Source organism: Tauraco erythrolophus, chromosome 27, assembly GCF_009769465.1.
Source record: "Tauraco erythrolophus isolate bTauEry1 chromosome 27, bTauEry1.pri, whole genome shotgun sequence".
Lineage (NCBI taxonomy): Eukaryota > Metazoa > Chordata > Aves > Musophagiformes > Musophagidae > Tauraco > Tauraco erythrolophus.
Genome location: NC_141491.1, coordinates 191,351 through 203,698, shown reverse-complemented (window position 1 = coordinate 203,698; position 12,348 = coordinate 191,351). Strand labels below are relative to the sequence as shown.

The 12,348-nt window shown below is 38.8% G+C and overlaps 1 protein-coding gene across 1 annotated transcript; it reads left to right on the top strand.

Annotated features, from left to right (window-relative positions):
• Nucleotides 1–5,912: 5,912 nt before the first annotated feature.
• LOC104370723 (bile acid receptor) lies at nucleotides 5,913–12,269 on the top strand. The gene is made up of 10 exons (XM_086627332.1): nucleotides 5,913–6,003; nucleotides 7,198–7,560; nucleotides 8,179–8,319; nucleotides 8,940–9,079; nucleotides 9,173–9,277; nucleotides 9,375–9,474; nucleotides 10,560–10,688; nucleotides 11,165–11,281; nucleotides 11,639–11,752; nucleotides 12,018–12,269. The coding sequence occupies exons 1-10, from the start codon at nucleotides 5,913–5,915 to the stop codon at nucleotides 12,254–12,256; spliced, it is 1,539 nt and encodes a 512-aa protein (XP_086483458.1). The 3' UTR covers nucleotides 12,257–12,269.
• The last annotated feature ends 79 nt before the right edge of the window (nucleotides 12,270–12,348 follow it).

Sequence of the window (12,348 nt, the reverse complement as noted above, 5' to 3'; positions counted from 1 at the left end):
TTTTACCATTGAAGTTTTTTTGACATCTTAGCATGTTGCTGTATAAGGCCGCTTTTACCAGAAAGACAAATGTTGATCCTAGTTAAACTTATAAGATCATCATCTTTGTCTCTGCTGCATAATCGATGCATTCCAGCCCTCTGTCACCACACATTATGAATGTAGAGCATCTGAAAGCTAAAAATAATCCTCACAAGATGCTCAAATAACATCTATGAGTCCATCTTTTTTGTTCTTGAAAGCCACACTCAACCATTCCACCTCCAAGGACTAACAAATTCCTCTTTTCTGGAGCCTGTGGAATACAAATAATGACTCTCCTGTGAAGGGTAATGTCAGTTTGCTGTGTATTGTGCCACAGATCCATGAAAACCTATTGTCCCTAAAGGCAATTTTAAGTGACTTTGCAGTACGATAACCAACAGGAAATTAGTTTTTTCCTTTGCTGTCTAATTCCATGAAGTATACAACAGAACCATTTTTTCCTGGGGTAAATCGAGAATTGCTCCTAGACAGCAGAAAACTGACCTCCTTGCAACCTGCGCGTATCACGTTAGGGAGCAAACATAACGACATGATACCTAACAAGAAAGATCCTATCCAAAAGATCACATCTTGTATCTAGGAAATGATTAAAACATCAAATTGTAATGAATAATTTATTAGAAATTATTAATAATGGAAATACTTGGGGTTTTTTAAGGATGAAATTTTGCAAAATTCGTGGCAACAAAAGTTGCTAACAATCACTTTCTGTTACGGGGGCACACATGAGCCCTGTCTGTGCTGCATCAACACAGCTATGTCAGAATTAGAATAGGGAGAACACGGTAAGTGTTTTGTGTTTGGAGATACTGGCCTAATGAAATGTTTCCAAATTCAGTTATTATGTCATGTAGGTAACTCCAAATAATACTGTTGCAATATCTTCTCTGTCCAGGAAATGAGTATTATCCATTAACACTCAGACATGTCAATGTTAAGCAATCAAAATGGGAGAATTTTAAATTCTACCACGAAAGCAGAATATTTAGTAATTGGACAGGAGGAACTCTGGGAAACAGTGACGTGAGGGTCCCCACGGCCTCTGTCCCTGATGACCCAGTTATTATTTGATTTATGTGGACTTGCAGCTGCCCTTGCTTCGACCTCAGAAAAGGCTGTGTGGGAAGTTTGTGTCTCAGAGCCATAGCGTTGCTCTGCGCAGTGTCTGGAGCCCAGTGTATGCACAGAAACTGATAAATAGGGAAAAGGCCCAGTTTGCTCCAGCTGGGCTCAGAGCAGGATCAGCGCTGCAGCCCAGCGGACTCAACTCTGCAAGCAAGAAACTCTCTGCAACTACTGTAAGTATTTAAATTACTTCTCTGAATGCTCTGGGATTATAAATCATTGCTCTAGCCATAAATCAATTTGCCATGTGAAAATATTTCAGGCATTGGGCTTTTTCCTTATTTTTCCTTTTTTTTTTCTTTCTTTTTAAATGGCTGACTAAATGAAAATAGAAAACGTGCACTTTTAAATTTGGTATCCTACTGCCAAGAATTTGTTCCAACAGTACTTCATTTGACACACAAAGTGAAGTAAAACAACTTTTCAATTCAATTACTTGTTTCCCTTCCCCAACATACCTGGAAAACAGTAAGTTTCAAACAACCTCTAACCTCTTATATTACAATGTATAAAAATTATACCTTTGAAATAATTAGTCATTTCAAGATAACTGCAACACAGTCCATTAGAGAAATAAGCCAATTCCTATTATGGTTATTGTATGACAAGGAAGGAACACATTTAATGAGAAGTGGGATTTCTTCAAACAGCAGCTTTGAAGAGCTTCCTGGCACATGAAAACTGGGAGAAATAGACAAAACCTTAATAATGCATACAAGCTGCATATAGAATCAATCAAGTGACCCTACAACTTCCCCTGCAAAATCATTCTTTTATTACAGTAACCAGTGATTACTGAACTGCTTGAGTGAAACTGAATATAGCCCCTGGTACTGCACATAACTGCCACTGATTGTGCTGAGTTGGTTTTTTTTTTCAGTTTTTGGTTTAAATTTCACAAACTAAAAAATTAAGCTATGCTTTCCAGAAGCAAAAAAAGTACAATGATTAACACTGAGATTGAAATGTACTGTCTAGTTCCGCTACATAATCATTAACATGCCACAAGGTGCATTAAATAAATGTTGAAGACCTTCAGCTTGAGTTCCTGAGATTCCTTGTAAACAAGAAATTTCCCTATGACTCAACTGTCAAAATATTTATGATAGGAGTTAAATATTGTCAATACGTAACTCTTGAAGAGCTCCCTGGAGCCTCTTCTACAAGAAGTATGTTTTGCATCTTAATAAATGTAATACTATGATGATACATTACTTTACGATATGGTATTTAATAGCAATTAAAATGATAAAAACAAGATCTTTCACCATAAATAACAATAAATAGATGTATAGTATGTATTCTAGTCTGAACACGTACATTCTGTTAAGTGACTTGTTTGTGATTCTGCTTTAGTTTTGTCAATTAACAGCTTTTTTTTTTTCTCTTTAATGGCTTCCATCTTTGATAAATTGAAAAATCTTTCAGTCGAGACTAATAACTGAATTTTGCTGAATTTTTCTATTAGATGGATAACCAACCCCTTAAATAAACACATATTCTGTTTTTTATTGAACATTATTAATTCTGAAAACTGGTTACTGTCAAAACTAAGCCTGTAAAAGTGCGACATTTTCAAACATGCTTAGGCAACCTAGAGTCTAGGTCACATCTTCTTCTGGAAAAAAAAATTAAATTATCTCACTTGTAGAGCCTTTTAAAATTAAAACTAACACCCCACATTCCCCAAATGATCAGGACTTCACATGTGAAAATACCCAGCAGAAATAGCACCTCAGAAGTAACTGAGATGAAGAAAAAGCAGGGAACAGAATGTGCCTTTATGCAGACAACATTTGCTTTCAGGTCAGTCTGATTAAGGACTTTCATCCTAACTGTGTTACTGCTTGTTATTCTATGAAACAAGTTATTAAAAAATTTATCTTCTTTTGTTTTCAGTTATTTTCAGTTTTTAGGCTGACGACCTTTATGCATCACCTTTGGGAATATATTTATTTTTTTACTTCACTTTTAAAGCACACATACACAAAACATATGGTTGTATTTTGAGTACACCGAAAAGAGAAAAAAAGGCACACAGCATTTTGGTTTGGGAATGGCATGACTAGAACTGCCACAAACACCCGAAGCTCTTACTCCAATCTTATTTCAGCTTTGTCCAAGTTATTATGTTTTGACAATTACAATTGGGCATGCACGCTACATTCTGTCAAGGATTCCACAGCTTCACAGAATGCAGCTAAGCTTTGTGTGCACGCAGAATTCACTTGCCAGCATGGCAAAGGGTTAATGAACATACGTGTGGGCTGAAGGTCATGGTTCACTCCCAGTGAGGTGTGAGAGACTAGGGATGGCTACTGAATTTTTGAGATCCCAGCATATAACACATCACAAAATTTCAGCGACTCCTGAAGTTTGGAGGAGGCTTCCCGACTGCTGACTGACGCTACATGTAAAGGGTGAGGCAGAGGTTGTAACACATGACTGTGACAGTCAAAGTTATAAATAATCAAAACTTTCCTGTCCTAGAAAATTAAGTTCCTTACTTACATATCTTATTCTGTTCTTAAATTTTTTGTTTTAAGAAGCCCGATGCTCTTTCATATCAGAAGAACAGGCTTGTTAACACTAAATTCTCGAGTGTCAGAAAATGAAACAGTTAACATTCATGCACAGGCATGACCATTAAGTCTCATTTCAAGACAGTAACATTCCTCAAATAACCACTGGTTTACTATTAATACTGCTGTAACATTCCCTTAATTTAAGAGTTTCAATTTACAGTGTCTCATTCTAAGCTGGGAATCAGTGGTTGCAACTGATAACTTTTATTAGCTGAAAAAATTATTAAGAAGGACTAAATCCTCAAATCCATTCTCATACAATACTTAAATTGAGGAAACTTTGCCTAATGAAAGTCTTCTTCCAAGATTTAGAATGTTTAATCAACTGACCACCTTGCATTTTGTAGTATGTACTTCATACTCCCAATATAATATTTTTATCAGACAGATCACTGACATTTTATTTTAGCTTCTGTTCTTTCACTATTTTTATTTAAAGAAACTACTCGAATCCAGAAACACATTTCTTGGGGAAAAATGTAGACTTTGCCCATGCCAAATTGATCTAACTGATAAGGACCTCATGTTTCAGTGAGTCATCTCTTTCAAACAAATATTTACTAGCAGAGATAACAAGAAAAATCAGCATTCCAGCCTCACTGCATCTTTTCACCTTCTGCTAACAACACGAAGAGAAAGTGGTCAGTTCCAAAGATATGCCCAGTTTTGGGGGAAGGGATGTGTGTCTTTCAAGCCATGACTTCAGTTTGGATTCCCTGAAATGATCTAGTCATTTTCTCAGCTGTAGCTAGGCATAGGTATTGCACAATACCCAGCATCTGAGTCTTTCAAGGAAGATCTTTAAAACCAATTTGGTGTAAATTCTGCAAAAAGCATATACAGAGAACCCTGTTGCACACGTAGAAGTTTGATTTTCTATACTTCCCGAATACTTACTTGTCTTTTTCATTGTTTCTGTCTTTCCTGTCTGCTCAGGGAAAGCTCATCAATAGTTCACTGGCAAATTGTCTTGTAAAGTCCTTACTCCATGGGCATCAGATACAATGTACTTCTAACCAGTGATGCTCTCATAAATCCCATGCATGCAGAGGGACAAGGGAGCAAGGAAAATACGTTCTACTTACTTCCCTAATGGCTACTCCATTACCACTCAATTGCTAAGCAATACCAGAGATTGTCTATACACATACGTAAACTCAAACCCAGCTGATGCTAGTGTCCATACAGACATTCTTTTTTTTTTTGTCTAAAACTCTTTTAAGAATCTTTAGGACACACTTTTTCAGAACCTCTCTATAAAAATAAATCACTGAAAAATAAGGTGAGTTTTGAACTCAAAGCACAATAGCTCTTCCTCACCAACTGTATCGCTGTGAGCTCTCAGTACACTTTGTTATGGCGAATGCCAAAGCATCCGATCAGGAGCCCAGGCTCCCTCAGTAATCCAGGGACAGAGAAAAGCTCTCTACAGGGCAATACATCCTATACAAGATTGATTTTTTTCAGTTTTCACAGGATATTTTGTACTCTTGAATGAATACAGGCTCTTAAATTTGGAACCTCATGTAAATTAGGCCGTGCTTAAGTGGGGCAAAGCTGACTTTTACTGCATAAAAGAGTATTTACATGGGGAAGAAGAGATATTCTATGCAGGCCTTTCCAGGCTATTTTCTTTTCTTTACTTGCTTCAAATTTGCATGAAAAGTGAACGAAGCAAATTCACTAAAAGCTCATCTTTGTGCAGAAACTTTGTGAAGCTCTTATCCACCACATGCAGATTATTGCAAATGCCCTAACTCATTCTGAAAGCAAGTTTTTTTTCTACGCAGTGAAGGTCCTTTTAATCTCTTCCTGAACTAGAGAATTTACCAACGATTAGTCTGATTCCCCCACATGGTTTTGTGTAAAATTAGGAGAAAAAAAGTTCTAAATATAACTTGGAAATTTAGGAATGGGCTCTATCCTGAACCCATACTATTAGGACAATCGAACGTTTTGCAACCTCAGTGAAAGTACCATGTGACTTTGCACATACCTCAGATTCTCTTATGATCTGCAAACTGTTCCGTATTCTGGAGTTTTCTGGGTTTAGCACTGTAGCTTAATGTACGCAGCAATTCTTTCTCACATGAGGTTTCTCTTACTTTTACATTTCTCTAGGTTGTCTTCTTAAAAGTCTATCACATAGCAAAGTGAATGAAACAGTGCAGTTGGGAGCAGAATATGGCAAATACATTTGTCACTGTACCTGATGGGTATTGTCTTCCTGAGCCCATACAGTATTATGGTGAGTAAAGAAAAATTTTTTATATTATGAAGAAGCAGTAGAGTAAAATGAACATCTGTGGAAATTCCAGTTATTTTCTTCATTTTAGTTTATCTTTACAAGCTCTTAGGAGCTACACATTTGACTGTCAAGCCCGTACTGTAAGTGTATTGAAATGCACTAGCGTGTGCTCATACAGGCGTTTGTACACAATGTGGTTATGCTGACTGGTCGTTTCGTAGAAACGTTACTGGTGCTGTCTCTCTTTGACTTGCACAAAGAAGACACAGGTTTTACTACAGTATTCCAGACACATTATAAATAGATAATGGTTATTTTATATCTCCTAGAACTGTAATTGCAATAACTAATTTGATTCTGGAAGAGTAAAAGCAGGACTCAAAGCTTCTTAAAAAGACCTCCAAACTGTTTAAAAAAAAACTTTCCAATTTGTTTTTACAGAGATTTGAACAATCCCAAAGGAAGAATGAAACATGATGCATATTGCACAAGCTTTCTGCAGTACAGCTGTGTACATTTAAGGAGGGTTGGCTAAAATTAAAACTCTATAGACAGAAAGGCAGGAAGAAGCTCTCTTCATAATTCTGTACATAGATTTTGCTGAAATTAATTTTCTTAACTATAAAGGATTCTACGTGTAAAAATACTAAAAGAAACAAGCCTCTTTTTTACTCTACTGAATTTCAACTTCAAGGCTCCTGTCAGAGTAATTTTTAACACTCTATAATTTCTGGACCATCTTTCTCAGACTCTTGTTTTGTGCCATTTTCAAAATTATGCCTGAAACATGTATTAATTACAAACATTTCGCTCATTAACAAATTCACTTACTTATGGGAAAATACTCTTCTGTAATGCGGACAACTAATGAAAAACAACCTTTAAGTGTAAAATCAAAAGATAGCTGTATCATCAGTTGCCAAGTGATATTCAATCACGTACTAACAAGAATCCAATGGCACCCACATGACATTGCCCAAACTGTTACCAAGCCATTTTCACTACATCTAAGATTTTACTTAAAAACATCACAGGTAGCATATTTAAAAATAGTGTGTCAGACTGCCCTTCTGAAAACGTGTTCCTCTAATATGATTAAATATTTACTATATAAAACATTTTAAAACTTTCAAGTAGCTGATGTTGAGATAATGTTCAGGTTTTCATTTCATTTTCAATTCCTTCTGTATCTAGATGTTTTACCGGAGCATGTCAACTATCAGCTGCAAGACACCGATTTTCAGACTGCGCCTTACTGCCAATACTCGACAGTTCAAATTCCTCCTCCAGTATTACAGTCCCAGCCCTCTCAGTCCCAGTACAGCACATACGGTCCGGACTCTCAATACAGTGACGGACAGTGTATCATCAGCAGCTGTGAACTGAGCAAACCCCCGTTCATGGCTCCCCACATTGACGATGGTGGATACCAAGGGCTGAAACGGCCAAGATTAAGCCACTCTTTGAGACTGAAGGGACAGGAGGAGCTGTGTGTTGTGTGTGGTGACAAAGCCTCAGGCTATCACTACAACGCCCTTACCTGCGAAGGCTGTAAAGGTAGGAGAACAGGCAGATCTGTGTCTCACCCAGGACTGTGGCCTCGCAGTGCTCAGCATAATGTTGCACATCTGTGATTTAAGCAAACAGATCTCATTATTTTTTAAGTTCATGTTTCTACAGAGGATTTTAATTTATCTGAAGAACCCTTTATCTAACATACTTACTCCAGATTGACGTTTTCATAACATTTTTGTAAGAAATGTTTTCACAGTGTGTATTAATAGAAGCATTTCATGCATCTCATTGTTGCACTGATTATTCACTAGAATAGTGTCTGTTTAAACAGGTGCTGATTTCCTGATGACCATTTATTACAGATTTACTTCAGTGTTATTAGTTTTACTTACTGCTAAAATTAAATAAAACCAAATAATAATTACTTGCTACTTACATTTTAACTTGCTATATGGAAGCTGTCTTGATCAGGTAAGGAAAACAGAAATGAATATTAGTCAGAAAGAACAAGACATAACTATGTTGTTAAAAAGCAAATTTCAAATCAAGGTAATGCTTCCATTGTAAAAAAAACCAAACCAAAACAAAACCAAAAGACACTTTAAATCATTATGAAAGATTCTTAGATTCCTTCAGTCATAACCTGATCCTTGTCTGTAGGCTTCTTTCGACGTAGCATAACCAAAAATGCAGTATATCGATGCAAGAATGGTGGTCATTGTGAAATGGACATGTACATGCGAAGGAAGTGTCAGGAATGTCGCTTGAAGAAGTGTAAAGCTGTGGGAATGCTAGCAGAATGTAAGTGTTCCTTCCATGCTGGCTACTTTACTAATCAACTCGGATAAAACCTCTTCCAAAGGCAATCTTTTCTCCTCATTGGAGCTAAACGGTGTTGGTCTAAACTTCATTTAGCTGTAGGAAAATTTAACATTGGAGTCTGCAGCATCTGCATCTGCAGAAATCACCAATGCTTGGGAAGTATCTCCTGAAGTTAAGAGGACTGCTGTTCAAAGACATTATAAGAAAAAAAAGAAAGTACTAACAAGAGACAGCTAAATATCCTGAACCTTGACAGGACAGCAGTAAGTGTATCAGATATGCTTTTGTGTTTGGAAAAAAATTAAAAATAAAAAAATGCACAATAGCTTTTCATTAAAAATTCTCATGCTTCTATGTCACAGAGCCACAAGCAAGATAACAAACATAAGACGACTGCAAACACTCAGGCCTTTGGTGGATACCGAACACTAACTTGCCTAATGAATAACACAGTGCCATATTCTCTAGGAAGTGGAATTCCTTATAGGTGACAGCTCCTGTGATGCAAGACTTGTTTTATCTATAATAGTAAAAGTGATTATTTCAAATTGTAATTATTTGCAAATAAATGTATTGATACACACTTCCATGCCTTGCAGGTTTGCTGACTGAAGTACAGTGCAAGTCAAAGCGACTCAGGAAGAATTTCAAACAGAAGAGCAGTTTTCTTTGCAATGTAAAACTGGAAGATGAGGGACTGAATAGTAAGCACATATCATCCACGACAAGATCTGGAAAAGTGGGATATTTTTCAATTTAAAAGATCTTTTTTAATTTTTTTTTTTTTTCCCCCCCAAGTCATTGTCACTTGATTGGTTTATTTTTTTAACAGATCTCAGAGAAGATGGAACTCACTCTGGGGGAACATCAGCTTCTTGACCACATTGTAGCAGCACACCAAAAATACACAATTCCGCTTGAGGAAGCAAAGAAGTTTGTATGTATACAGAATAATTAGCCTGCATTGCAAAGTTACTATTCTCCTAAGCACTGTATCTTGGTTATATCAGATGTCTAAATGCTCTTTCATGCAGCTACAAGAAACTGCAAGTCCTGAGGAAAGTTTTCTCCGTCTCTCTGAGACAGCAGTTGTCCATGTACAAGTGTTAGTGGATTTCACAAAAAGACTTCCAGGTAAGTGCCTTCCTTTGGGAAATGTTACAGAATTGGGTGACTTTTTTTTAAGAGGCAGAAACCATACTGATGGCATGAATCCTAGAAAAATACAAGCTTTAAGCAAACGCATTCAACTCGCTGTTTTTTCTTCCAACTCTATCAGGGTTACCATTTACTTGTCATGAGGGCAAGTTAGAAGCATTCCCTTCAAAAGCTTGTTATGATTTTTCATTTCTGACATGGAATAGAGACATTTTCTGAAAGTAAATGCACTTCAAAATATCATCTTGAGTGAATTACTATTTCAGTACATTCCCTGAAATCCATTTCAGTTTGCAATTTATCATAGTCATCAAAGAAAAACCCAGATGTTCCTTCAAAGGAAAAGGCAGCACAGAAGGGACTAACCAGGTGCTCCTATTCATGTTTTCCTTTAATAAAGAACATGTAGTCAAATTCACTGCATTTCAATGCAAAGTTGACAAAATAAAATTTGACAGGGAGGGTGGTAATTTTTTCATCACTCTTTAAGTTGCAAAACTTATTGACAAAAGTCAATCAACGTGTCTAAAGCAGATATTTGATGTAATTTAGCACCACCGTGGAACAGATCTGAAAGAATGGATGAGCCATTTGTTATCCTGCTTTAATCAAGATTAAGAAAAGAATCAAGGAAGTTCCTTTGCTCTTGAATTGTAAGCGCAGATGAGTTTGTCAAAAGATGAACACAATTTTAAAAAGATCAGATATCAATGAATAAAGAAAATAACCAGTCACTAGCAATGTAGCAAATTTATAAGGTATTAGGCCATGTGATATAAATCAGATATTAGGAAGAAACTTTCCATAAAGTTTTCCTTAGTCCCCAAATTTTTACTTGTATCTTCCTGTGAATCTTCTAACACTGGACACTGACAACTGCACTTTTTTTTTTTTTTTTTTTTGTCTAGCCTGCAAACTAGCATGAAAGATCCCAATAGTCTTTGGTACATGCTCCTCCTTTCCAGTAAAGGCATTTATTTAAAAAATGTTATCAACTCATGTTAGGAGTTTAAAGGCAGCCCCAGCCTTCCTTGACTCTTAACATGTATCTGTCTCTCCAGGATTTGAAAGTTTAGCTAGTGAAGATCAGATCGCGCTGCTGAAAGGGTCAACAGTTGAGGCAATGTTTCTGCATTCAGCCCAGATATATAACCAAAGAATTAGTGAATGCCAACCATCAACAAATGAAAGTAAGTTTGACTAACAAGCTATTAACACCAGTAGGAGGTTCTGCTATTTTGAAACGACTTCCATTCATTTTAATTCACTTAATCTCAAATATTTCCTATTCAAGATTAGTACTAGTATTGCCTACATACCTTCTATAGGCTTTTTCAAAGTTGTTTTTTAAAAAAAAATAATTGGATCTCTGTTTTCCTCCCATTAGTTCCAAAGAGCAACATTTTTTTGAGTGTTTGCACAAATCGTGGGGTGGATAGATAATATTAGCTATATTAATGACACATTATATATTGTGTCAAGTACAGCACAAAATACTTTTACCAATAGTAACGCAACCAATGATGCCAAAAAGGACAATTTTTTCTACCTTCATGGATTTGGGAAAAAATTACACATTTTCAGGCATATATCTGCAAAGCACATGCAGACAAATACTTAAAGTCACATTAGGCTTGGCTGGGAACTGTCATCTGTCTTGTTCCAGGTCACGTAAGACTTTCTGATCATGAGACATGTTGTCATGTTCAAGACCTTGATAAAAGCATTTATTCCATGGAAGTATCTCACAATGAACAGAGTCCAACTTCCACTACTACCACAGGTAACGGAGGTCTCCGAATCAAATTCCTCGGGAATCCCTTGCTTTGCCGGCGCTGTCGTTAGCCGCGCTGAGCAGCGGTCGGTCCCTGCTCAGCCTGTCCCGTCCCCCTCCCCTGTCCCGTTCGCCTACATCCCAGGAAAAAGCCTCGAGCTACAAACAGCAAAAGCCCCGCAGTACAACGGCAACGCAGCTTTGGCTACTACTTTAGAAATGAATATTGTTTTCGTGAAGTTTGCTCACTATTTAATGCAACGGAACAGCCCGGAGTCTAAAAAGATTAGGACAAAGCCGAGCCGTTTTCGCAGTGCCTGTTTCTGCACTGAAATAACATGCTGATTGTTTTATTTCGTTTTTAAGGTGTAACCGAGGAGTTTATTACCGCACTGTTTTACTTCTACAGAAGCATGGGGGAACTGAGAGTGACAGAGACCGAGTATGCCTTGCTCGTAGCAACAACTGTGTTTTTCTCAGGTAAATTGGGAGGCGACTGCCCCGGGCACTGCCCGCCTCAACCCACCGGCCCCTCAGGTGCGCCCGCGCCCCTCCGCGCCCCCGCCCCTCCGCCCCTCCGCGCCCCCGCCCCTCCGCGCCCCCGCCCCTCCGCGCCCCCGCCCCTCCGCGCCCCCGCCCCTCCGCCCCTCCGCGCCCCCGCCCCTCCGCGCCCCCGCCCCTCCGCCCCTGCGCGCCCGCGCCCCTCCGCGCCCGCTAACCGCGCTCTCCCGCTGTGCTCCCACAGACCGCCCGCTCCTGAGGAACAAGCGGCACGTGGAAGAGCTGCAGGAGCCGCTCCTGGGCATCCTCTACAAATACTCGAAAATCCATCACCCGGAGGACCCCCAGCACTTCGCGCGCCTCATCGGGCGCCTCACGGAACTGCGCACCCTCAATCACGCCCACGCGGAGGTGCTGGTGACATGGAGGACGAAGGACCCGCGGCTGACGTCCCTGCTGTGCGAGATCTGGGACCTGCACTAGGCACGACCGCCATGACCCGCGCTGCCCTCAGTATTGCTGCTCCGCCCCGCCTCGCGCAGCTGGGCGCGCGCTGCGCCCTCTCCTTCCCTTCG